Source organism: Monodon monoceros, unplaced genomic scaffold, assembly GCF_005190385.1.
Source record: "Monodon monoceros isolate NGI ecotype Baffin Bay Population unplaced genomic scaffold, NGI_Narwhal_1 Super_Scaffold_2, whole genome shotgun sequence".
In the NCBI taxonomy this organism is placed as follows: domain Eukaryota; kingdom Metazoa; phylum Chordata; class Mammalia; order Artiodactyla; family Monodontidae; genus Monodon; species Monodon monoceros.
This window is the reverse complement of record NW_021703776.1, coordinates 28,955,523-28,983,234: the sequence shown is the minus strand read 5'-3', so window position 1 is coordinate 28,983,234 and position 27,712 is coordinate 28,955,523. Positions and strand designations below refer to the sequence as shown.

General features: G+C 38.4%; 1 protein-coding gene across 3 annotated transcripts in view; it reads left to right on the top strand.

The window, feature by feature from the left end:
• KIAA1324L (KIAA1324 like) overlaps positions 1 to 27,712 on the top strand; it is a 183,710-nt gene that overhangs the window by 139,981 nt on the left and 16,017 nt on the right. For 2 of the 3 annotated variants that reach the window (XM_029233931.1, XM_029233930.1), the window contains 9 exons: positions 4,483 to 4,573; positions 5,184 to 5,286; positions 8,510 to 8,647; positions 10,114 to 10,377; positions 11,106 to 11,279; positions 13,549 to 13,738; positions 15,010 to 15,106; positions 15,663 to 15,764; positions 24,624 to 24,750. In XM_029233931.1, the coding sequence (XP_029089764.1) occupies positions 4,483 to 4,573; positions 5,184 to 5,286; positions 8,510 to 8,647; positions 10,114 to 10,377; positions 11,106 to 11,279; positions 13,549 to 13,738; positions 15,010 to 15,106; positions 15,663 to 15,764; positions 24,624 to 24,750 (1,286 nt within the window). The remainder of the gene's footprint in view (positions 1 to 4,482; positions 4,574 to 5,183; positions 5,287 to 8,509; positions 8,648 to 10,113; positions 10,378 to 11,105; positions 11,280 to 13,548; positions 13,739 to 15,009; positions 15,107 to 15,662; positions 15,765 to 24,623; positions 24,751 to 27,712) is intronic. The other variant, XM_029233932.1, reaches the window with a different exon arrangement.

Here is a 27,712-nt window from a genome sequence, read left to right as displayed (position 1 = left end):
CATTTTTTTTTATCAGTTCACTTTTTCTCAATGCCGTATTTTAGGTCATTGTAAAAAAAAAAAAAACTTTCTAATCACATCTGTTTTAAATCAGCACCTATCTGAAATAAACAGGCTTGGGATTGTAGGAAGTGAGATGTACACATGAGTACTCAGGTTGACAAAACGTAGGTGCTTGAATAATTTTGGTTAAACAGATGCATGAAAAAAAGCCTTTATGCATAATGAACATTATGGAATAGTACTCTTTATCAACTAATAATACTGCTTCTGGGAATTTATCCTAAGGGAGAAGAAAAAAATAACACAGCAGTAATTACCCGACTATAAGGGTTTATGTTCCAAAAAGATCCTTTGGTTGAACTCTAAGTTGAGGAAGTTTAAGACATAGGAAAAATAAGAATGGGAATGTATTGAAAGCATTGATACATTGTGTGTGCGTGTGTGTGTATTCACTTATTAGTGAAGATTATCTGAAACTTTTATTTAGTCTTTTAAAGAAGTTACTTTTAGTCTAACTCTCATGACAATATTTGGTTTAGCCACTTGCTTACTCATTCGCTAGAGGCTGTAATTTAAATTTTTTCTGATTTTCAGAAATGTTCAATTATTAATTTAAAAAGTATACATCTCTGCAATATTTATTTAGTATGTGATATTGAAAGAGCAGACAGTAATGTGAAAAATACAGAGGTAAAAGGTGATGTATATTTTTGTGACTGGTGGTACAGTAACCAACCTCGGGAAAAGCAGTGCTCAAAATAATGGGGGTCAAAGCGAGAGGCCCAGGGCAGCCTGTCTCATGAAGTCGTTACTCCATCATGGAGTTAAAGTGGATGTGCTTTGACCAACTTGACTGTGTGACTTGCAGTACTTTGAGGTTCTTTTGTCTTGTCAATCTGAATTTACCACACTTGTGGAACAGGTATGTAGAAGTACATCTTCATGTACTGGAATTTCGCCCAAGAGGAATTCAGAGTTGTAAACAAATTAGTGTTTATTCATGAAGCTTTCATTGAGCATAACCTATAATACCAAAAATGGAAATAATCTAAATTCCAGCAATATGATAATGTTTACAAAAGTTATGCTGTACTAATTGGATGAAATGTTATGTAATCATTAAAAATGACAGCAGATGGAAAACAATTTGGCAGTGTTTCAAGCATTTTGAATGGTCCCATTCTCCAACTCAATAATTCCACTTCTGGGAATTTATACCAAGGAAACAATGTGGTGTAAAGAAAGAAATTATGGACAAATATGTTAATTTTAGTGTTATTTATGAGAGTCAAAAATATGAGAAAACGAAGTTTTCAACAATGGGGTATGATTAAATAAAATGATGATATAACCATACAACATATTGTTAACTCTTTAACACTAGATATAGAAAGGATTTTTGATGGGGAAGTATTTTTGATATAATGATTATTAGAAAAGTGAGACGATAATGCTAAATGAAAGACAGAAAATACAGTAAATTATAAATAAAACCTAAAGTATATTTTTAAGAAAATTATGCACTAGAAAAAGAGAGAAAAGAAACACACTGAAATGTTCAGTCTGTCACTTGGGAGTGGGAGGTTTCTGAGAAGTCTGAATTACTTCATTTTTTTCATTTAGTTTACACTATTTAATAAATATTCCTCATGTATACACATTGCTTTCAAAATCAGGATAACAGCACAAAATATTTGTTTAAAAATATATTTATTTGACCCAGTAGTTCTTTTACTGGGATTCTTTTCTAGAAAAATACAGAAAAGCTTTACCCCAAATACCTTCATTATAGTGTCACTTCTGCTCACTAAAAGATAAAACAGTCCAAATGGTTATGTTGAATGTATGGTCAATAGGAGGTAAGTCCTGTAGTATGAGTGATTTAGTAAATTATGGGAATTAATTACATCTGTCTACATGATAAGCTATTAATTTATTTATTTAGCATGTTGGTGAAGACTTTATACATAAAAATGCTTATGCAATAATGTTAATTCATAAAACTATGAAACAAAATGTTATCAACAATAAGATCTCAGTTATGTAAAAACATGTATGCATCAAAAAGATAGTGAAAAGAAACACCTCAGAATGTTAACAGTAGTTTTTTCTGAGTGATGAGTTTATAAATAATTTTAGTTTTCATCTTCAAATTTTTCTGTAGCTTTCAAAATTTTATGATAAATATAAATATGATTTCTAAAACAAAAATAAATCTTAAAATAGAAATTGTGGGGCTTCCCTGGTGGCGCAGTGGTTAAGAATCCGCCTGCCAATGCAGGGGACACAGGTTCGAGCCCTGGTCCGGGAAGATCCCACATGCCACGGAGCGACTAAGCCCGTGCGCCACAACTACTGAGCCCGCGCTCTAGGGCCTGTGAGCCACAACTACTGAGCCCACGTGTCACAACTACTGAAGCCCATGCGCCTAGAGCCCGTGCTCCGCAACAAGAGAAGCCACCGCAATGAGAAGCCCGCGCACTGTAATGAAGAGTAGCCCCCGTTTGCTGCAACTAGAGAAAAGCCTGTGCGCAGCAACGAAGATCCATCGCAGCCAAAAATAAATAAATTTATAAAAAAAAATAGAAATTGTGTATAGAAACATGGAGAATGTGGGATTCATTCTGAGGGATAAAGCAAAAGACAAAGGTGCTGCAACAATGTATCACAAACTGGGGGGCTTAAAACAGCAGAAATTTACCCTCTCACTTTCCAGAGACTAGAAATTTGAAAAGCAGGTATGGGCAGGGTTGTGTTCCTTCCGAAGAAAAGCATCTGTAGGAAGACCCTTCCTTGCGTCTCCTAACTTCTAGTAGCTCCAGGCACTCTGTGGCCTGTGGCAGCGTAGCCCGTCTCTGCCTCTGTCTTCACGTGAGCATCTTTTCCCTGTGTCTCTGTGTCTTTACACGGTGCTCTTCCTGTGTGTCTGTGTCTAAATCTCTCTCTTCTCGTAAGGACACCAGTCATACTAAGGCTCACCCTAAGGACCTCATCTTAACTTGATTATATCTGCCAAGACTGTTTCCAAATACGGTCCATTCATGTGTACAGGGGATTAGAACGTCAGTATATGTTTCTTGGGAGGGGATACAGTAAAACCTGCGGCAACAGGCAATGTTCAAACATGAGAAATATTTGTTTCCTCTTGCAAGGTTGTTGGTCCCCTGCAAACCTCCATGCTTATCATCCGTGTTACTCCTTTCTTTTCTTTGGCCTTCTCTGCTATTCCATTGCCCCGCATGCCAGCTGAACACTAGGAAATGATCTTAGAGAAACCTTCGTAAATCCCCCCTTTCTTGGTGTAGAATTCCTCCACGTGGGAATATCCCTCTCCCTGTGACCCCCATCACAAGTTTTCAGTCTCTACGCTTAACTGCCTCTCACATTACTTACACTGCAGTCAAGGGCCTGGTGTCCCACTGGGTCAGACTGTTTTGTGGCTGTTCTACTCTTAGCATTAGGAAGTGATAGCTGCTTATCTCTCTTTTCAACCACATGAACCTTTAGAGAGCAAAACAATTGGCATTTCTCTCTTACTCAGGTAGCTTCGCACATAACCATTATTCGAACTAGCTTGATTTATGTATACTTCACATATCACCTTTCTGTGAACTGCTGATAACATTTCGAAAATTGCCACATCGCCAGTACAGCACTGATATTAATCTCCTTCCCAGTTTCTCTCTTATGCCTGTTCAAGTAGCAGAAGTTGACATTTTCTTTTGGAGGTACAAGTGTCCATGTTAAGCACTGCCATTAGTTAATAACCTTGCTTGATGGTGTGTGAGGGCTGCGTCTCCTTTCCTCATTTCATGGTGGCCATTTCAGCCCGTGGCACGCTGATGGTTTCTCTGCGGAAGACAGACCTCACGTCACCTTTCATGTGCATCTCTATTACCTCATACTATTAACAGTTGTTAGCTATGTCTCTCATAGTCTACTGATTCCATAGTGAGGGTGGACCCAGTCTTGTCTTTCTGTCCCTAAAGTAGGTCATGGTTCGTGGCGTTCAGTAAAAGCCAGTTCAGTGAGTGAATAAGTGAGTGAATGCAGAACAGGGGTTAAATTAGGGAACAACAATACAACAAACTCTAAGAAAGAACTCCAGACCCCGCATCTTCATCGAGTAATTTGAAGTTTCTGTTTCCCATTGGTTACCTGAAGACTAGGGTGTTTTCATCTTAGTATATCGAAATGGATAAAGACCGTCTGTTCTAGTTAAAAAAAAATCATGCCTCATTGAGAAAACTGTTGTTAATTTGACCGTTAAATACCTTTGATGCAAAAGTATGCATTACTTGATTCCTCCTGGAGAATCATATGCAACGTTTTTATCGGTATCTAGGAGTCTACCTCTGCATGCCGTTTGCACCTGCAGTCTAAAATTGGGGATTCTTCTTTTTGTGGCCTTATATAAAAAGATTGTTGGAAATCATTACTGGAATTTTTACTGACAAAGATAACCTTTATCATTTCTAGGTTGGGAGGTGGCTGGAGATCATATCCAGAGTGGGGCTGGAGGTTCCGATAATGATTACCTGATCTTAAACTTGCATATCCCAGGATTTAAGTAAGGAAAACCAATTCTGATTCCCTTCTGTAGGAATCCTCATGCCTGTTTCCCTACAGAAATAGATGAAGTAGGGCTGCCTTTATAAAATATATTAATATTGTGATGTACGTAGCAAATAGCAAGCTGTGTAGGATAATGTATTATATTTAAGAATATCTATAGAAACTATAACTGTTAATTGTATATTAGTTAGATGAAGCCAAAGTTTTTAAAAATACTCTATCCAAATATTACAAAAAACTGTGACTGTTGGATGCTTAATTCAGAGATCTTAGTCTAAGTCATTTGCAGGAGAATCTCTTGGTTTATTTATTTGTTTTTCTCGAAGTTCTGTCTGTAAAGTAGTATGTTACAAATTGTTTAATCCTTTTGGCCCCCCATGTTGAATTGCCCAGCAGGAGTCTTTTTCTTGCTGTAGGCTGGGTGGCAGTATTTACACCAGGAGATCTGAGCATATTACCGTGGTTGTGTAGACTCCGTGCAGCAGTAGACTGCCCAGAGAGGAGAGGAGAGTGTGGCTTTCAGCTTAATGAAAAAAGTCATGTAACTTTTTCCAGATTGTATTCAGAACATGCTGTAAATATCGCAATTTTAATCTGTTAAATAGACCACCGACATCAATGACGGGAGCCATGGGCTCTGAACTGGGAAGAATAACCTTTGTGTTTGAGACCCTCTGTTCAGCCGACTGTATTCTGTACTTCATGGTGGTAAGTGGAAGAGGGGCTCTCAGAGGTGGATTTCTACGCTTAGCGTTCTCTTTGAAGTGTGACCCTATTTGTACAAATTGCGATAAGAATCCCATTTTTCTTCCCATTTTTAGGGTCTTCCAAAAACATTAAAAAGTTATCTAAGGAACTCATTAAACATTGTGTGGTGAAGTCCACAAAGGAAGTGTTCATTCCTTGTGGAGAGAACTGAGTGATGGGGCCTGGGTGACAGACAGAAGCCAGAAAATATTAATCCCATAGGAAAGTCCTTCAAAAAAATATGCCAGCAGCAGAGTGAAAATTCTCCCCTAGGAACCATTCAGCAATTCAAACCATCAGGAGGGAAAAGCATGTATTAATAAGTGAGGGCACAAAACAGTGGAGGTGGAGAGCTTTGGGAAAAATAACACCCTTCCTTGTTAAGTAAATAAATGTAGACAAAGGATTTTGCTATGTACATGTCATAATTTTGCCCATTTTTTCCTAGATGTCCTATAAATCTCAACTAATAGCTTGAGAAAAAGTGGTAACACAAAATTTACTTAAGACCCCAGGGAGGTATTAGAAGGTTGTTGGCTAAGACTTTAATGTTATAATTAAGTAGTGACTTCATAGACATGAGTTGTTTTTGCTTTTTTCCAACAATCCTTTAGTAGCTAGTTAACAGTCCATTAACAGTGTCCTCCATGATATACAAGATATATGGAGATTTAAATATTTGTTCATGATTACTAATAGCTTAAATGAAGGCAGACTATTTCGTTCTGGAAAAAAAAAGGACTTTGTGGTAGTCAGAGAAGATGAAGAATCTTCAACACGCCTATCTATGACACCACAAATAACCGAGAAGTCTTCAGTTCTCTTAGCTCTCCCTCCTTATTTCTTCAGTGTATTAGTTCCTCTTCATACTGAGTGCCATTACTGACAATTCAGACTCCCATTATCTCTCAGCAATAGTCTCTATCTATTCCTCTCATCCCCATCCTCTCATAAATGCTGTTGTCAAACTTACCTTTATAAACATAAAAACAATAGTAGAGGCAGCCACAACAAATCTACCCCCTCACCCTTAGTGGCTTTTTATTGCCTGTGGCAGCGGTTCTCAAAATGTGGTTCCTGGACCAGCATCATCTGGGAACTTGTTAGAAATGCACATTTCTGAACCCCTTCCTAGTCTTTTTTTCTTTTCTTTCTTTTTTTTTTTTTTTTGCGGTACGTGGGCCTCTCAGTGCTGTGGCCTCTCCTCTTGCGGAGCACAGGCTCCAGACTCACAGGCTCAGCAGCTATGGCTCACAGGCCCAGCCGCTCCGCGGCATGTGGGATCTTCCCGGACCAGGGCATGAACCCGTGTCCCCTGCATCGGCAGGCGGACTCTCAACCACTGCGCCATCAGGGAAGCACCCCCTTCCTAGTCTTAATGAGACACTCTGGTGATAGGGCCCAGCATTCTGTATTTTAGCAAGCCTTGAGGTTGGTTCTGAAGTGCAGTAAAGTTTGAGAACCAATAGCCTATGAATACACTTAAAATTCCTCAGCATGGCATCTGTATGGCTTTTGTACTCTTTGCTCAGCCTCTGTTACCAAACTGCTGTTACTACTCACCCCTCTTTAGACACCCTGAATTTGTTAGCGGAACACTCTGTACTTTTTCACTTCTCATGCCTTGGCACACTCTAAGCTAGAATGACTTTCTTCATTTTGCTGTTTTGTCTGGTGAACTCCCGTTCATACTTCGAGGGCAGCTCAAACCTCACCTTTTCTGGGAAGCTTTCTCTTTATTCCTTTAAGTAAAGTTAACCACTCTCTCCAGTGTGCTCCTAAAGCCCTTTGAGAAAACCCTACTTTAATTATGTGAATGTATTCATATATTTGTCTCTCTCTGTTGCTCTAGCATTCCTGAGGGTAGGGATCATAGATATTTATTTTGGTAAATCAGTCTTAAGAGGTTTTTGCTCATAGCTGGATCCGTTAGTTTTCTTTACTCTGTGATTTGATTTCTGCACAGCAATTTTTGAGATATCAGCACCTAAATAACACAACAAAATGCTTTCAAAATCATGTAGTGTTTTACAAAGGTAAGGTGGTATTATTTGCAGTAATGCAGTGTGTTCCATTTATTATGGGAATAAACATCCAGAAAGTGTTCAGCAAAGCACTGTCTGTATATTATGAGCTCCTTTTAGGAAGCGGCATGTGTGATTATTGGGTTGTTTGGTAATGTGGGGAATTCTGTGACGTATGACAGGCATACTCTGTTGTTCCTGCTTGTGGTGTGAACTCAAGACGCATGTCTTTATAGCATATCTGATTACTTTATAACATGCTTGCCGTCAGCGTTTATATCATAGAAAGAAAGAGACATGTCTTGAGCCAGGCCACTGTATTATCAGCATTTCGGATAACTAACAAAAACCTATCCAGATTCCTAAGTCATCTATTAGGGTTTCTGCAGGGAAGACTAATTAGAAAATTCAGAGTTAGTCTTGGTTTTTCATTTCAAATAAATTAGATGTGTATTACATTATTTGCTTTACTTATTGCATTTGCTTTCTGACCGTGTTAATGACATAATATTGGTGGAATGTCACACATTTATATAATATTCTAAATATTGAATTTAGCTAAGGAAATCAGAAATAAGATGTTACACAAATTAATCTTTTTGGAATTCAAGTATAAGCAAAAGAAGATTACATGAACATAAAATAACATTCTAGTTAATCTGCACTGGAAATTGCAAGTATAATTCAGGGAGAATTTAGAATTCCTGTGTAAAAGCCGCCTATCAGAATCCCTCAAGGGAAAAGATAAAAGATGGAAAGAAAGCCTTGTCGTTTTATGAGGATCCTAGAAGTTTACTGTCAGAAGTTGGAGGAATTATGTTTCCCTTTCTGCATATATTTCCTAAGCTGGAGTCATACACATACACACACACCACCCCTCCCTCCAACAGAAAAATTCCTTAAACATAACTATGATTTGAGACCTCTTTCACGTTATATTGATGACGTGGTTGATACATTGTAATTACTCAGCTAGTAAGTGCTTGTGTAGACTTGAAGGGAAGTTTTTGAGGGTTTTAGGGTTACATGCTCTGCAGATAAATATTCATGAACGCTGTAGGGTTTACTGTAAATACAAACATATGATTGTAATGTATATACATGTATATTAATACTGAGTTGGTGGTTTTTTGTATGTATTTTTTTCTACTATATTTTAGGATATTAATAGAAAAAGTACCAACGTGGTCGAATCATGGGGTGGAACCAAAGAAAAACAAGCTTACACCCATGTCATCTTCAAGAATGCCACATTTACATTTACATGGGCATTTCAGAGGACCAATCAGGGTCAAGATGTAAGTTCCAAGCACTTAAAAGAAAATAAAAGCTACAAAGATGATTCTGCCTGTGGAGATTTGTACAAAGTGGTTCCTCACATCTCCTGGAGGAAAAGGCTTAGCTTTTTCCTGATGTAGAATCAATCATTTGGTTACGGAGCAGATTGGTATAAAAATGGTATTTTTGGGGGGTTTCTGTTTTGAGAGCAAGAAAAAATATGAAATGGAATAACACAATGTATCTTTGAATTGTTCTATACTTTGAACAAATATAGTTGGTAAAAGCTTAAGAGAAAGAAAATCTTATTTTGTAGTTATTTAAAAACTTACTTTTAAAGCTTTCTGAGACTTCGGGAAGGTGGTGACTTTCTTCCCCTTCGTCTGAAAGATCTGGCATTTGTCCAGGAGGCATTAGCTGATGTTGGTTTATGACTTCATACAGGAATGACTGCTTCCTTTTATAGCTTGGCGAGTGTGTATGTGCACACTGTCGGGTTAACACACAGAACTATTCTATTTTACTTTCCATAGTAGAATAGACCTTAATCCTCCCCTAAATATTTTCTATTATATGCTTCAATTACATGTTATTGTGGATCTCCATTGCTGTGGCATTTCCAGGGTGAGAACAAGGTAAATCACGGTTTAAGACGCTGCCTTAACATTGTGGTGGCAAATGTAGAGCATTTTCTCTTTTCTCTTCAGGTCTTCACTGGGGAACCCATTCCCCAGGTTTCACTTGACTCCAGTTGCTCTTTTATGAGTGCTCGGATTCCCACCTTGTGGGGTGTGAACATGCTGTGCAAGGCTTCCTTGCCTCCCTTGAGTCTTTGCCCCAGACAGAAAGCATTAAGAAGCGGTGCTCTACTGACACAGTGGTGCTCACTGCTTGATGAAAACTAGACCTTAATTGACTCAGTGTCACAAGCAAGAAAAGTACAGTAAGACCCAGGTTTTTACTCTCTGTTATGCATCCAGTAGAAATCAGAGTATGTTGGTTAAGGAAAGTGCTAGAGAGGGAGGAAAAAAGCCCAAAGAAGTGATGTGATTGCACCACTATCACACAGTTAGTGTTTGAGTGAGGAGTTTTTAATCCCTGGTCCAAGTCTTTTCAACATTGCCACAGTGCAAAGAACCTATTGTATCATGACATTTAGGCTTATGTCTGAATAAACAGTGATGGGAGCTAAGGTTGCTCTTTTGTTAAATCATATTGGTTTTACCAGACATCAAGTCTATACATATGCCTGAATTTGTACCCATTATGACATAATTTCATGGCCAAATTCCTGGAACTCCATTACTGTGGAAATGAGTTTCTAGTGTTAAGATTTAATATATTTTTAAAAAGTACCAAAAAGGAATACTATTAATCCACTGGCTGGGACACTTTGCTTAGTTATTTTGGTGATACGAACATAAAACAATCTGGTTGTACAACTAAGCGCCAAGGCAGAAGTCATTACTTTCTGCTCTCTTTTTAGAATAGACGGTTCATCAATGACATGGTGAAGATTTATTCTATCACTGCCGCTAATGCAGTTGATGGGGTGGCGTCCTCGTGCCGTGCCTGTGCCCTCGGTTCTGAACAGTTGGGCTCATCGTGTGTCCCCTGCCCCCCAGGCCACTACATTGAGAAAGAAACCAACCAGTGCAAGGAGTGTCCACCTGACACCTACCTGTCCATACATCAGGTCTATGGCAAGGAGGCTTGTATTCTATGTGGGCCTGGGAGTAGAAGCACTCAGGTAAGTGGGTCCGTATTTCACTTATCCCCGGGAAAGCATATTTTAATAGACAAACCCAAAGGTTCCTCTTAATGTTTCTCCAGGAACTATGAAGTTGCTAGTTTTATTTATGAATGGCTTTTTCATTCCCTTTCTTATTTTACCTCATCTTACATCTGTTGAGCACTTAATATGTGCCATGAAAGGGCTAATTACCGGGGGCATAAAATATTAAGAAGAGGATCCAAAAAAGAATGCTTTCCAAAAATATTAAAACTGATTTCTTGTGTATTCCATTAAGGTAGAGCAAGTAAGGTGCCTCACTATATGTAGGCTGTAGGCGTATGTGGAGAACAGCAAGAATGTCTCATAACATTTTAAGGGTAAAGATGGATGCTGTATTCTGAGTGAAGGAAAAAATAGTTGAATGTCTGTTGAAACTGGCATAACAGGACATCTTGGCTATTTATTAAAATACCTTTCTGTAAGAAACTAATCTTAGGATAACTTTACTCCGTTAAAAAATGCGAACACTTCTGAACTTTGCGTAGAGAAATCTAGAGTTTAGACATTTTCTATATTCGTGTGGTGAAATATACCATAACTAAGACAAGATTACTGAAATAGTTTTTAAACCTAGAACTTTCTGGAAACACCTTGTTTTCATAGCAGCTGATGCTTTCTTTCCTGCCGTATTGTTTCCGCTTTGTTTTGTTTGGATTTTTACATTTCTTAATCTTTAATCAAAGGACCACTCAGTTTGCTACAGTGACTGCTTTTTCTACTATGAAAAAGAAAATCAGAGTTTGCACTATGACTTCAGCAACCTCAGCAGTGTGGGCTCCTTAATGAATGGTCCCAGCTTTACCTCCAAAGGAACAAAATACTTCCATTTCTTCAATATCAGTCTATGTGGGCATGAGGTGAGTTCTGGCTGGCAGGGTGAGACGGAGCTATGTTTCAGCTCTGACTGAGGTATTTTCTGTGTTGATGGACCAATAAAATCTCTATGGAAGCTAACAACCAAATGTTAGAAACTGAGCTGTGACAGCTTAAATCCTCTGTTGCTTCCTAGCACGTTGGCAGTTTTCTCCACCAGGGGCAACCTTGTCTGGTTCTCACTCCATCAAAGCACTTTATCCAGTCAGTTGAACCCCCAAAGCTTGGAGCAACGGAGCAAGGGCTTTGAGGATCTTTCATTTTTGTAAAAGTGGGTCAGGCTTGTCAATCCCACCTATTTCTTAGGCAGGAAGTTAAGGTTTGAGAAAGTTTGACTGTTGCTTATATGGTCAAGTTTGCGTTTTAAAAAGAAGGGACTTTCCAGAGGAAGTTTGTCCAAAAATAAAAAGGACGCAAGCAGGGCACAAGTGCCAGTTGATAAGGTAGCCTCTGCTAATAAATAATGGGATTTAATTTTCTTTGGCAAGAAGCAGAACGTGAATGGATACTGGTAATGGGAGAGTTACAGGACTGCGTGCCCAATATTTTTGTGGGCATAGAAGGTCGGGGTTGAGGTGTATGTGTGTGTATTTCCCGTTAGCAAAGGTGAAAATATACTAAGGCCTTTCCTCCGTGTCTCTTTCCGTTTTAACTCCTATGTCTCTAATGGTCTCCGTTATGAAATGCTGTGCCAAAGGTTGTGCAAGGGAAATAAAAAGACGTCTCATGGCTACAGAAGTTCTCAAACGAAAAGATCTATACATTTTACATGGTATGACATTTGTCCTGTCCTGATTTTACATGGGGTGATCCAGCACACTCACCCAATTGATCAGTCACTCGGTTCACTCAATTTAAAAAAAAAAAAATTAAATGCCTGTTGGGTTAAATGCTGTGTAAAGCAGTGAATAAGATTAATTCCACTGTATATCACACTTCTTCTCAGTCTCATTCCTGTGTTACCACTGTCTTTGCTTTCCTCTTCTCTCTTCTGTCTTCCTTCTCCTTTTTTCCTCTTTATTCGCATTCCTTTCCTCTTCCTGTTGTTTCCCTCTTCTTTTCCTCAGTAGAGTCTCTCTGCTCTTTTTCCTTGTTCTTCTCTTATGACGTCAAGAGTTTAATTTAAGCTTATTAACAATATGTTGCACCTGTAATGCGGTGAGCCGGCCTGGTGGAGGGAGAACATTTTATAGGTTAGGATTGCTCGCTGCATTAAGGAAGAGAAATCTTTGTTCTTTTCTTTGTGCCCGTCTGTGCACACTCTACATCTGAGACCAATAAAACAGTGTTTCTGTTTTTCGTTATATATTTCTTCATAGAAATTGTAGAGTAAGGTATAGTCCTTTGCAGTGGGACTGTAGTATATTTAGACATACCATATTAAAAAAAAATAAGAGTCAAACCATTTTATAAGTTATATCTTCTCACTACCCTCCAAATGATTAAAAAAGTAAGCTCCTGGGCTTCCCTGGTGGCGCAGTGACTGAGAGTCCGCCTGCCAATGCAGGGTACACGGGTTCGTGCCCCAGTCCGGGAGGATCCCACATGCCGCGGAGCGGCTGGGCCCGTGAGCCATGGCCGCTGAGCCTGTGCGTCTGGAGCGTGTGCTCCGCAACGGGAGAGGTCACAGCAGTGAGAGACCAGCGTACCGCAAAAAAAAAAAAAAAAAAAAGTAAGTTCCTGTATACTCTTCAACATACTGTGTAGTTGAGCAGATCCACATCATTGAGTCTAAGAGTAGGTGAATAAAGACACTTCTAGTGACCAGCTGTTCAGTTGTTGTCCTAGGTTTTTACGTTTTCTTTTTCAGCTTTGACATTACTTTTCTGCCACACACAGGCCTATACAGGAGAAGGAAGAGCAAGTCCTTTTTCTTGGCATTAAAACCTTCACCAGCAGTTTTCTGGTTCCTTTATGCGCATTGTTGTCCTAAGAATTGAAGATTTCACAGATGACTTATATTTCCTTAAGTCAGATGGCTTTCATCCAGCACAAATGATGCTTGAAGTTGGGGCAGCAGTGCAGCCTTGAATTACTGTATTCATTATGACGTCAGTGACTCTCAAGCCTGGTTGAACATTGGAATTGTCTCAAGAGCTTTTAAAAAGTACTGGTGCCTGGGCCCACACCCGATCAGTTAAACCAGAATTGTGGTGAGGAGAGAGCCAATGCTCTGCTAGAATCACTAGCTAGCTGAGATCCAGTTTAGAGACTGACCTTCAGTGAAACCTCTTTATGACTTTATTTTCCTAGGGGAAGAAGTTGGCTCTCTGCACCAACAATATAACCGACTTCACAGTAAAGGAAGTGGTGGCAGGGCCAGATGATTATACGAACCTGGTAGGAGCATTTGTATGTCAGTCAACTATTATTCCTTCTGAAAGTAAGGGCTTCCGAGCAGCCTTATCATCACAGTCCATCATTCTGGCAGATGTATTCTTAGGTAAGTTTAATTTGGTTCGTATATGCATGCATGCATTTGCTCTAAAATTATGGTACTGCTAACTTGTCATTGCACTGGTGCTTACCATCGATGATTAAAACCTACAGGTAATTCTAAACCATCACTTTATAACATGGTTAAAAAGCCCCTGCAAGTGAGATCTTTTGATCATTCTCAGGGAATACAAGAAGCTTCTGCATTTATGTATTTACTTGTGTGGTATGTTGTTTTCTGAGAGTCTGTGCCTTTCATCAGATTCTCTAAGCAAAATAATGATAAACTCCCAAAACTGTGAACAAAAGAAGAGTAAACAAACACAGTATAAACCTGAATCATAGTATCTGCCACCAGTTCTCATCATCTCTTCTCACACCAGAAGTAATCTGGTGACAAACAGCAAGAGTGAATGTGCTGAGTTTTATTCCCCATCTGTCCCTCCTGTCTTTCCGGTCTAGAAAGTTTAGGGAAGCTTTAAGAATAATTCAGGTCCCTAATTAGTAATTCCTAAGGATCAAGTTCATTAAAATATCTGGGGTAGGGATTAGGGATCTAAGAAGGCATATGATAATGTAACAAGCTTCTTAGATGATTCTAGTCTGCAGCCAGATTTGAGAACCATCGTGAGAGACCCCAGGGGAATCTAGCTATAATTTTCAGCACCGAGGACAGATACTGAGTTTGTGTTCAGCATCAGAACTCTGCTAGAACAAAGGTTGCTGTAATTGCTTGCGTTTTGGCTCTGCTATCATTTTGCCTGGGGTGGATGGGTGGGGAATGCCTTACTCCTAGATTAAACAAATTTTGGAGTTTTTTTCTGGAAATTATTAGGGCACGAAAAATTCTGTTTTGTCACTTGTGTCTGTAATGAATGTGAATGAATGAAAAGGTGCATTAGCAAAGTAGCCCAGCTCGTTTGACACAACTCACAAGAGGCTGAGAATGATAATAGTAGATTGTTGAAATGTTCGAACTAGAAGGGACGGTGGAGATCATCTAAATTATTGCATGCATTTTACAAATTCAAGACATAAGAATCAGGGAAGTAAAGCGACTTAAGCAAAATTGCAAAACTAGGGAGTAGAATCTTTTATTTTCTGTTCTGGAAACTTTGTAACGTTTATGGTTCTTACCAAGAATGCATTAATTTAAGAGGATATTTCTGGTAAAATGACAGCATCAAAGTAAAGCTATTTTCTATTTAGATATACAGAGACTAAATAAGCCTAATTTTCCCATATTGCTTAATAGTTTCTTTTTTTATTCTTGTCTAGGAGTGACTGTTGAAACCACATTGCAAAATATTAATATAAAAGAAGATATGTTCCCAGTTTCACCAAGCCAAACGCCAGATGTGCATTTCTTTTATAAGTGAGTGAACATGCTGCTTCTCTTGACTGTTTCCTTAGTCATAGGACATCACTTCAGGGTGCCTAGCATGGCAGCTTATACCTAATAGATAGTCAGTAATTGGTTCGTAAGTGAAAGACTTAGTAAAAAAAATAGGAAACGGGGAATATGTAGAAAGCATTATGTCATTTTTCTCATATATATAATCTTCTAAATTAGGCAATCAAGAGACTCTACTTCATTGTCTAGGCAGTAATTGTAATTCACACATCAAAACATCAGCCTAAGTCGCTATGACCTCTAATCTCTTAAAAAATTCTTTTGCTTCTAATTTTGATTATAATTACAATAGCTTTAAATCCTTTGATGATAGCGTATGACTTTACCTGGGGAGCAGTCAGCTTTTCATAGGCAGTGCCAGTAAATGAACTCAATATGTATTAAAATTCTAAATTAGCGAACTTTGATACATTTTTTCGTTTATTCATAGAGCATAGGAGCAGTTACACACAGGTTATTTTTGTCTTTGAAATGTGTGTCATATATGTTTTGTGAAATAGCATTTCTCTTCCAATAGGTCTTCTACAACTACAACCTCTTGTGTTAAAGGCCGATCAACTGCTGTGAAAATGAGGTGTAATCCTGCTAAACCGGGAGCTGGAACCATTTCAGTACCCAGGTAGTCTTATTTCTACATGATTCTTCCATATTTGTATTTATTAGGAAGAAAAACTCTCCAGAATCTTACTATTTTAAAGCACGTTCTCTATGGATATAAAGCAGAAAGGGAACAAAGAATCTGTAGATTTTTGTTGTACAGACGTGCTGGGTGCCTGTAGAGAGGTATAGGCCCTTGCCAATCTCAGCACTCCCCAGTCTCCTCAATGACATATTCTCGTCTGGTTTGCCTGAGTGTCTAATTGTCTTGGAAATTATTTAAGTAATATATAACTATATTGTTTGTATCCTTGGATTGAGTCTTAACTATCTAGCCTCTACTTTCTTGAGAGCTGGATTAGGAACTTCCCTGGATTACAGTTCTTCCCCAGCAAGGGACCATCTGGGTGATCTAGAATCTAGATTTTAGATTAAGCAGTCTAACCTGTGCGCCATAGTTTCTTTCTCTATAAGGGGATGAGGGTCAGGTTAGATGCATTTCCAACTCTTCAGTTTTCTGATCACTGGTGGCGAAATCACCAAGGTAGAGTCTGAGCTTTACAATACGTAACACGGTTCATTTAACTGATTGGCATAGAGGCAACAGCTGTCCACAGTCTAGATCTGATTAATACAGCCACTTTGGGTGGGACCAGTAGGAGAAAAGAAGCAGTTTCATGGACTCAAAACTGTAAACTTAAAGACTGTTTTCATGGCCTGAGTGAAGCTTAAATGTCTCCTGATTTTTATTTTTTATGGTTATTCATTGTTTAGTATGTAGATTATTTCTAATCTTTTTAGGGTTAAGGTACCTTTGGATTATAATTTGATTTGCACATTTTTCTCCATCAGGCTAGCAAAAAGTTATCTTTAAAAAAATGATTGACTTAACTTTGTTTTTGATAGTTTCACCGTAACCTTTTGTGAGATTTTAAGCTATCCTGCGTATGTTACATCAGGATTGGAAATCAGTGGTCTAAGCATTGCTCCAGTTCCTTGGGCATCTTAAAAATAATTACAGTGATAACATAGTATTTTGGGCTCATTTCTATGAATAAAGGCACACTAGCATTCACCTCTTACCAACACTGTTACTCTGGTTCTCGTAGATGTATGTATTAATTTTTCTCCTCGCCTTTTCAAGGTGAGAGAAGAATGTGATGAGCGCAATACATAATAAAAGGTAATGGACATCAGTGAAAGAAACAGAGGGAGCCTGGTGCTCAAGGGCATCGTGTGGTGGAGGATCCCTGTGCCAGTGTTCACGCTGGAGTTGAGGCAGCAAGCACACTTTCTTTATGAGAAGGTGTATCCAGAGATTCTTTCACTATCCTCTGATATCCCACCATATGACTTCAAGTTCAGAGGTTTGTTTTATTTACTATAGCACTTCTGAGGTCCTTTCTCGGACCTAGCAACTCACTTCTCTGGAGTCCACCTGGGTGACTTCTGAAGCCTCCTCCAGGAGCCTCTATGACTTAAGCAGATAATGTTACTGAAGACTAACTCTGTCCTTTAGAAAATGTATCACTCTAACTCTCCCAAGGTGGATTCTGATGTTTTAACGTAATAAGAAAGTAATAGTCTCATGATGTTAAATGATGGCATCTAGAAACTAATTTTTTTCCCTGTGAGGAGAGGAAAAGTTAAGTTCCTCCCTTGACCTCAGGCAGTGTTTTCTACTTGACTGTCTTTGCAAGGGTTTCCCAAGATCATATGCAGCAGAATACCTTGGGGTGTCTATCTTTTTTTTTAATTTTACAATTTATTCTTATTTATTTATTTATTTAAAGCAATCGATCATTTTAATACTTTAGCTCACATTTTTTTTGTTCAAACAGAAAGTCACAAAAATTATAATCATCCCATCAGTTCGCTCAGCCCCATGTAATTAATTGTTTTTCGTCTTGATCTTTTGTTAGCACTTTTATGAATTTATCAGTTTTTCCATTGGAGTTCTGAAAATGCTTGCTCATTCAGTTCAGCAGTATTGTCAGTTACCAGAAACCTGTACTTGTCAGAGTCTTTTCCTTGAATTCCTTGAAGATGAAACCCTTTTATAGGAACATTTTTGCAAAAGCATCAGAGTGGGGTGTCTATTTTAAAACTGATTTCTAGGCCTTCCCTGAAACCTAAAGAATTTCCGAGTGTTTGGAACAGGAATATTTATAAAAACACAAGACAATTCTGATACATATTAAAATTTGAGAACCATTGGTCTTCACCCCCATTTTGGAGATTTGACTTTTTTGTTTTCTGACATAGATTCTCACATGTTGTTTTGCATTTTAGTTTTCTGAAAAACTAAATTAAAAGGTCGTGGTCTACAGGGTGGATGCCTTCACCCATATTTTGATGAAGCTCTGTTTATAATTATGACACACACTGAAGTCTGAGGACCACGTCTCTAGGGAATGCTTTTAACCCCACAACCGAAATGTGCTGGCCTTTCGTTCTTTCTTTTTTTTTTCAAACATCTTTATTGGAGTATAATTGCTTTACAGTGGTGTGTTAGTTTCTGCTTTATAACAGAGTGAATCAGCTATACATATACATATGTCCCCATATCTCCTCCCTCTTGCGTCTCCCTACCACCCTCCCTATCCCACCCCTCTAGGTGGTCACAAAGCACCGAGCTGATCTCCCTGTGCTATGCGGCTGCTTCCCACTAGCTAGCTATTTTACATTTGGTAGTGTATATATGTCCATGCCTCTCTCTCACTTTTTTCATTCTTTCTTGAATCGATTTCCATCAGGGCACAAGGGGGAGCTCTGGGACCAGGATCAGAACATGAGAAACAGCAGCTTGTCCGGAAATAATTAGAATTTTTTTTTTTTTCTTTAAGCTGTAGGGCTGAATAAAGATTTCCTACTAACAGAAATGTTAACAGAGCCAAATTTACTTAGGTTACTTTTGAAGAGGACTTAATTTGCATTTTTCTTATCTGAGCTTTAAGTTCTCCAGGAGAGAAAGAAAGGTGCTAAGCAGGCACTTGCCTTGCAGACGTCTCATATGCTGACCAGGAAGTCACTATAGGGAGTCCTTGGCAGTTGGGAAGGGATGCCATCCCCTGGAATTCTCCCTTGGTCAAGAATCTTGGCAAACCAGGCAAAGGCGACTTTGGCAGTAGTACTGTTGGCCGGGGCTCTGTGTCTTGGTGACCAGGGAAAATATCAATGAGAATGTCTTTACAGAAAGTGAAAGGGGCAGGAGAAAAGGGGAACTGTGTTCTCCGTGCATCTCACATGCAGTGCAGAAGGAGCGGCAAATATTCTGGACCGCCTACTAAACAGCAGTTGGAAACAACAGCCTGTCTGTTTGGTCTGGCAAATGCAGTTGGTTTCTAATTCCACAGAGTATCTGGAGGGTGTGAGACGTTTTCAATTAAACTTAACAGCATGATGTCTGTGGCAGATGAAATCAGAGTCGGAGTGGACTTTTGAGATTATCTACTGCAGTTTGTACTTTGGCCAAAGAATAAATTGTGAACACGATCGACCACTAATATCCATAAATAAATGCCTCTCCAGCTTCTGCCTGAAAGGCTTTCCAAACCCCTAATCGTGATCCTGCATGGTTAGAGGAATCCAGGATTCTCCTTCCATTAGGAAAAATTTAGACCTAAGCACGTGTCCAAAGTGCTCTTTCAAAAGCATGAGAAATTGCTGTTAGTTTTAACAGCAAAGTTTTATAAAGGTTTGAAAAAGTTTTTAAAAAGCCTTATTCGAAAACAGGTAGAGGGAACCATGTTTACTCTGGTAATGGGGATGTCATAGCCCATTAGAGATCCTTCAATCAAACCCATTTACTTGTTACAGTAGGAAACACCGAGGACCCATAGCTATAGAGTGGCGCAGTCAAGATGGAATGATTTCTTGACTGTGTCTGTTGTTCTTTTCATGCCATCGTGCTTTCATCTTGTCATTTCCCCCTCTCCCATATAGACAGAGATTTGCAAAGAAGCACATTTAACAGAGGCAAGTAGCACATTTATCCGGGGGACAGCTCAACTGATCTGCCAGTGATTGGTACCTTCTTTTTAATGACTCATCTTTCCTCAAACAGGATCGTCTTTATTAATGTTCTGAGTTAGAGGAAAATCTTCCTCCTCTCTTTCTTACAACTTAGGACCGTATTTAATTGCTTGGGTAGTTGATAAATAAATGCAAAATCGTTTTGTGAAAGCCTCCTTCAAAATCCAAATTCATTTTCATTATACGTGTAGTTTCCGAGGAGGTTGTCTCTCACAAAAGGGGTGCTTCACACTTCTGTCCTGATAGTGTTCAGAGGTCGAGCACACCAGGGGTTTCTTCACAGGCTCTGATTTAGAGTCTCTCTATCAAAGTCGCTGGATCTATTGGATGCTAGTGTTTTTGTTGGTATTTGGGGAAGGACTGTTAAAGCCAAAACAGCTGTCTATTCATTTTAAGTTATTAAAAGCCAGAGGATAGGGCTTCCCTGGTGGCGCAGTGGTTGAGAGTCCGCCCGCTGATGCAGGGGACACGGGTTTGTGCCCCTGTCCGGGAAGATCCCACATGCCGCGGAGCGGCTGGGCCCGTGAGCCGTGGCCGCTGAGCCTGCGCTTCCGGAGCCTGTGCTCCGCAACGGGAGAGGCCACAATGGTGAGAGGCCTGCGTACCGCAAAAAAACAAAAACAAAACAAAACAAAAAAACCCATCTACATATGGGGCAGTTCTCACCTAAAACAAACTGGAGACTGGCAGGAGGGGTCATCTATGACCAGGACTGTAAAGAAAGATTCACATGGAGTCGAGTAGGAAGGGAAGAGAAGCGATCAGGTCGGGACCTGTGCCCCTAGGAGGGGATACAGAAGAGGAGGGAGACATCACAGGCTTGGAGATCCTTCCTGAGGAGTGAGCCATTTGAGCCACATAGTGAACACCCCGGCCCTGGGACCTGACACAGCCAAGGAAACCATCAGCAAAATGAAAAGGTAGCCTGCTAACTGGGAGAAAATATTTGCAAGTGATATGCCTGATAAGGGGTTAACCCCCCAAATATATGAACAGCTCATATAACTCAATATAAAAAAAAAAAACTAATTTAAAACTTGACAGAAGACCTGTATAGACATTTTTTTCCAAAGAAGTCATACAGATGGCCAACAGGCACAGGGAAAATGCCCAACATGGCTAACTATTTGAGAAATGCAAATCAAAACTACAATGAGATATCACCTCACACCAGTCAGAGTGGCCATCATTAACAAAATCACGAATAAATGTTGGCAAGAATGGAGAAGAGGAAACCCTGGTATGCTGTTGGTGGGAATGTAAATGGATGCAGCCACTGTGGAGAACATTATGGAGGTTCTTCAAGAAACTAAGAATAGAATTACCATATGATCCAGCAGTTCCACTCCTGGATATATATCCGAAGAAAATAAAAATACTAATTCAAAAAGATACCTACACCCTAATGTTTTATGGCAGTATTCTTTACAGTAGCCAAGTATGCTATCCAACCTAAATATCCATCGACAAATGAATGGATAAAGAATTTTCATTTTGAAAATATTTAAAAATGGACTGTGATGGTTGCACATATTGTGAATATATTAAAATCCATTGAATTGTACACTTTTATATTGTGAATTGTATGCTATTTAAACTATATCTCAATAAAACTGTTTTAAAAAATTTTAAAAAATAAGGGACTAGGTAGTGTCAGTAAATATAATTTGTCCATGTCTTCATCAGATGCCGGCTTTTGCGAGTTAACCAAGGGTAGAACCTGTAGCAAAGGAGATTTTTGCAGGAGACTGGTAAAATTTTATAGATCTAAGACTTCTAGGTCAAAATATCTTGTGTTCAAACTCTGTCATAAGTGATTGATGCTCTTCAGCCTTAGGGCAAACAAAATTAGAGCAAGGTGCAATGGTGTCTTATGGACCCTACACAAGAAGGGTTTCTGCCAATGACAAGGCATCCTTGGCAGAGAAAGGCTGAGCTTCCTGAGATTCCAAAGCCAAAAGGAGTCACCAGGAGGTCAGAGAGCATTGCCTGTGCCAGAGGATGCCAGACTGTACAAACTTTGTCTCGTTTCTTTGAACGTGTACTCATTGGTTTCTGTGGTGGTCACGTAGAGCAAAAGTTATGTAGAAGCACAAATTGGCGACACCTGTAAAAAGCTGGTTGGGAGGAAAAGATGGTGGTGACACAGGTCAGCAAGGGGAATGGTATTTCACATATCTGGCAATAAAAGATTTATCTATCTTACTACTTTTTTTCTTTTATCTTTTTTTCTATTTTCGTTTATATATGTAAGCACTATTGAAATGATTACTGCTTCATACTTTCTTGTTACTTCCCAGGGAAGGCCTGATTCAAACAGTGACAATTAGGTTTATAACAAAGAGTCAAATTTGGATATTCCACATTTTAAATGATTGATTGAGTTAAAAGAATTAAAGAATTGATTCTAAACAAAACTGCTTTTAACCTAAGAGTTTCTTTTAAAAAGTGAAGTCTGCCAAGGAAAGGCACTGAATCATTGTAGTATTTTGACATCTAATGGCAGCTTTATAAATTATATCAACATCTTGATTTTTGTTTGTTTGTTTCTTTGGCTCTACCAGTTCTTTAGAAAGTGATGTGCATTGTTAATGGTCTTTTATATTTTGCAGCGCTTTAAACTTTACCAAATTGTTCTCTCATTTTATCCTTTATAACCACCCTATGAATGCAGTATAGCAGACATTCTGCTTTTGACAAATTATAAAAGTGATACGGTGGGGAGGGAGGTTGAATCACTTACGGAAAAACACAGAATCATTTGAAAGTCCAGTTAGAATCGTAACCCAAGTCTTCTCTGTAGAGCTTTTTGCCAGTTTGATTAATTTTCTCCTTTTTTTCATTGGTTGAGTTCTTTTTTCTCAACCTTTAGCATACTTACTCTTGCATCTTCCCAATATAAACAGTTTTTTCTCCTTTTAAAGTTTTTCTGTGTTGGAAAAATAAAATAGAAAATAATTCAGGGAGGAAAGACTTGAGCAGGAAAGCCTATTGGTAATTTTTGCTAAATGATCAGAAAAGTGTAATTATTTTGAAAGTTGCAAAGCATTTGTTATGCAAATAAGGCATTCTTGAAGAATTTTTCTCATTGATTACACAATCTTTTTCAAAAGAGCAATTTTGTGTTGCTTTTACTGATCTGGAAGGTAGAGGGTGGGAATAATTTTTTAAGTGGCATGGTTTTCATCTATTATATTTTCCTTGTAAAAAAATCTCTCTGCTTCTTAGTCAATATATTTATTACTCTCTTTTTACAAACGGAGAAATTAAGGCAGTTAAGAGAGTCAAGTCGTTTTTCAGAAGAGTTGCTCTTCACCATTGTTCTTAGTTTTGACAGTCTGGGTCTCTGTTTCTGAAGTATGTCGTGCAGAGCATTGCTTTTGTTTACCTCCCACCCATGTCCACTTAGTCTGCAGTACACGGACACTTCAGAAAGATAGACATGTAAAAATGCATAAATTGTCAGGCATGTAACTTTGTTTCAGTGTTCATATTAGGGTACCTTAGAATATATTTAGTTAACTGATAGTATGAAATTTTACCTTGCTGGTAGACTGAAAATTAAAGGTTTGGGTACTGTATCATCAGAAAGGCATTTGAAATGAAAACTTAAAAAGGGATGTTTTTTGGATTCTCTCTATTATTGTGTGTCTATCATTTTGCTATTAGTTGTTTCAGGACACCTATACTCTGCACCAGCTGAGGTCTGAAGGAGGTTTTCAGGGCAATGCCCTGTATTTACACAGCTTGACCTAAGGGAAGTGCAGTAGGCGAACTAAGGCAACAGTATTCCCCTGGTTTTAATGGATTCATGAACAAAATAGTCATTCCCATTAGAAGCTTTCCAAATAGTTTCTTGCTTCAATCAGTAAGGATTCACCAAGAAACTTTCCGGCAGCTTTTTTTTTTGGGGGGGGTCGTTATCTGTACCTGTTTCTTTAAATTAAAACCCCCCCAGCTTTATAGAGATATAATTCACAGACCATTAAAATTCACTCATTTAAAGCATACTGTTCAGTGGTTATTGTATATTCAGATATGTGCAAGCATCACCATAGCCAATTCTAGAAATTTTTCATCACTTCACAAAGAAATCCCATACCCTTTAGCTATTACCTCTCTAAATCTTAGCCCCTTTCCTGATCCTGAGCAACCACTAACCTACTTTCAAATGTTGAAATCGAGTTCCCTGTTATGGACTTTCATCTGAATAACATCATACAATACGTGGAATTTTGTGTTGGCTTCAGTCACTAAGCATAATATTTTTGAAGTTCATCCAAGTTGGGGCATGTATCAGTACTGCATTCGTTTTCATGGCTCAGTAATATTTCATCGTATGGATATACCACATTTTGTTCATCCATTCATCTGCTGGTGGACATTTGGGTTGTTTCCACCTTTTGGATATTATGAACAATGCTGTTATGAACATTCATATACGAGTATTTTTGTATGGACATAGCATTTTCATTTCTCTTGGATATTTACCTAGGAGTGGAATTGCTGGATCATACGGTAACTGTGTTTAATTGTGTGTGGAACTGCCAGATTCCTCCAATGCTGCACTGTTTTATATTCCCATCAGCAGTGTGTGAAGGTTCCAATTTCCCCACATCCTCACAGCACTTGTTAATATCTGTTGTTTTGATTCTCACCATCTTGGTAGGTGCAAAGTGGTATTTTGTTGTGGTTTTTGTCTCCTTTAGATTATTTTTCAGGTGTTTCCTCAGCGTCCATGCATTGCTTCCCAGTATGTTTGCAGCATGCATTCAAATGTTGATTGGACTCAACTGAAGGTGTTACAAAAGCTGTTGGTTTTGTTGTTTTTCATGTTTTATTTCAGCAAGTGTCCAGCAGGTACCTGTGATGGATGCACATTCTATTTCCTGTGGGAGAGTGCTGAAGCTTGCCCTCTGTGCACAGAGCATGACTTCCATGAGATTGAGGGTGCCTGTAAGAGGGGATTTCAGGTAAGAGGCAAACCTATCTAAGCAGAAGTGTGTCATTGAAAATATAATTGTTTAGTCCAGCATTGCTTACACCATAGAAACTGAGATTCAGTAGCATGGCAGAAGCTTATAGTTAACTTAATGAGATATTAATATGTATTTAAAATCAAGTTTGATACCTAGACTCCCATATGTTGAGGTAGCTGAAGATGTGTACTGGAATTGGGGAAAATGAATTATAGCAAGGGAGCTCTAGACTATGGATATTTACCCAGAGTATAAGGAAATGATATAATTAAACCCAAATATGGTTTATATAATGCAGTTATAGGTATAATTGAGATGAGGATGATATAACTGACTCTCCACAAGAAGCGTACGTAAAGAGTGAATCTCACGTGCACCCCTCCCACATATATGTAAATCAAGATCCTACTCTATATTTTCTCTGCAGTCCTTCGTTTGCTTACTTGTTTTTTAAAGTAAGGTTGGGATTCTCTTCTCTATTTTTTTGTTTCCATTATGCCTTTAATACACTTCCCTTGTCACTAAATTTTTTTTAAAAAACATGACTTTTAGTTGTTGACAAATGTGCTATTATATATGCAATTTGGGATTTAATAATTCCCCTGTTGGACATTTAAGAAAAAATTGAAAACCATCTTTTTGTAAATAAGTCTGTAATGAACATCTTTGTTAGACATTTGATTATTTCCTTAGAGTTTATTACTGGAAAGGGATTAACTGGATTCGAGGAGATGGGACATTTTTAAGGTTCTTGATACGTGTTACTAAATTGCTTTGGTTGCATCAATTTGCTTTTCTACTAATAGTGTTTGAGAGTACCCACTTCCCTGCACCAGCTTTGACTAGTACCATATAAAAACCCAAGCTTTACCTCTTTGAAGATGACTTACCACTTCACTCTCTCCAAACTCCATTGAAATGACATTGAAGAAGCACAGATGAGAGGATAAATCAGTACCAGCGGTGGGGACCCTACTGGAGAATGGGCATCAGAGGATCAGAGATTCCAATGGGGTTTCTGAGATCTAGAAGGTAGATGGGATAGGACTGACTTTCGGGTCAGCATGGAATGATGCGAGGGTGCTCACTGGGTAAGGGGATCGAACAGGGGAGCTGTTCTTTCCAGGAAAGTCTTAAGGAGCTAGTAGTTGGCAGGTTGGAGGGTTGAAGAGGGAGAAAAAATCTGAACGTCCCCACCCAAAGCCATACATTCAGCGTATTTGGAAGCAGTAGTGTCCACCTTTAAGAATAAAAAAAAAACATTGAGAACTATTCTCTACATTGGTATTTTTCATACTTGAATGACAGTGAACCTGTAGTAAGAAAGACATTGTACATGAAGCCTAGTACACAAACACAAACTCAGACACATAGAGATATGCCTAAAAATAAAATTGTTTTATGGAACAGTACTTATTTTCATATTTTATGATAAAGTATAGGCATAACAATATAAAATGTTTTTATTAATACTTTAATACAAAACAGAGAAGTCTCCAAATAGACAAACTAATCAGAAAATTAGGAAATGTTTAATTCAGTTAAGTGTGCTTACCTGTAGATAGCTCATTCTGGCTCAGAGCCCACAGATATAACGCTGCTCACACATCGAGGGCACGGTTGAGCCAGGTTCTTTTCAACACTTTTAAGTGGGTCAAGGATAAAAATTCCAGCGTCACAAAAAAAATGGTTTCCTTTTAATCCTCCTAATAATACTGATACATTTTTTATGCTTTACAGTGGAAACTAATCTTTATCTTTTCTCTAAAATTATGCTAAACTTACTATCTTATAATCCTTATTTTTAAAGAGTAAATCAAAAATAAAAGGTGCATTCCCTTCTTTGGCCACGAAGTTTAACTCAGGAGTTTTGAAAAGCTAAATGACCTTCTATCCAAATGTTCGTTAATACTTCTCTTCTGGAAGGTAGTGATTAAAAGTTTAAGACAGTGGGGTGGCAACAATTTCTCTAGTTTTATCTCATTCAAACTGTCTTCATTGAAAAACCTCAGTTCAACATCTTATAAGAATGTTAGGAACAGTTAGTTGCGAGGTGATGCTTTTTAAATGTCTGTTTTTGCCTTAAGAATAATACCTTTTGGAACACTTTGTTGTGTTTGACATGTTGAGGTATGTAATTCCCCCCATACCCCACCCATAGTTCCAAATCTACTTTGAGAAATACCAAAATCAGTTAAATATGCCCTTCTGTTAATACTTAGATGTCAATTTTGAAAATATTTGCCAAATGAGATCGAGCTTCAACTAGTACAATATGAAATGTCCTTCCTTAGGGTATTCCATTGCAAGAACGAACAAATAGGTTTGATGCAGCAAGTGGGTATGTTCATCTCCAATCTCTGAATAATATGTTTCGAAAAGTCTGCTCTTTGGTGAGCTTTCAATACGAATGAGAACTTTCACTGCATTTTCCAGTATGTCGGTGAACAAGGGTGGATTTCTTTGGATGCCAAAGCCTCAAGATAGGAAAAAACAATGATTGCAAAATATTGCGAAGAGTATCCTTTAATTGCTTTAATAATTCTGCATTTCCATCCTATTGCCTGCTTCATTCTTTACAGTTTTGCACTTTATAGTGACTGAGAGTCCGCTTTTCCAATTCTGTAAAGACATATAATCCAGAAGCACATGAAGTTAAATTTACACACTACAAGTCCTCCACATACAGCTGGTATAAACTAAAAGAGCTCTTATCAAAAGATAAAAGCTCTTATCAAAATGGATCTCAAAAATCTATACCAGGTTCTAAGTACGTACTAAGCATTACTTCTAAATGTTATACAGTAGTAGCGATTTGAAGAGATACTGTGTTATCACTGAGAGGTAAGTTTTAAAATTTATCAACAAATTGATCTCACCCTGTTCTCAAAATATCCCTACATGCTGGAAGAATAAATTTTTCAGCCGCAGTGTCAGCCATTTTCTTGTTTGCCAA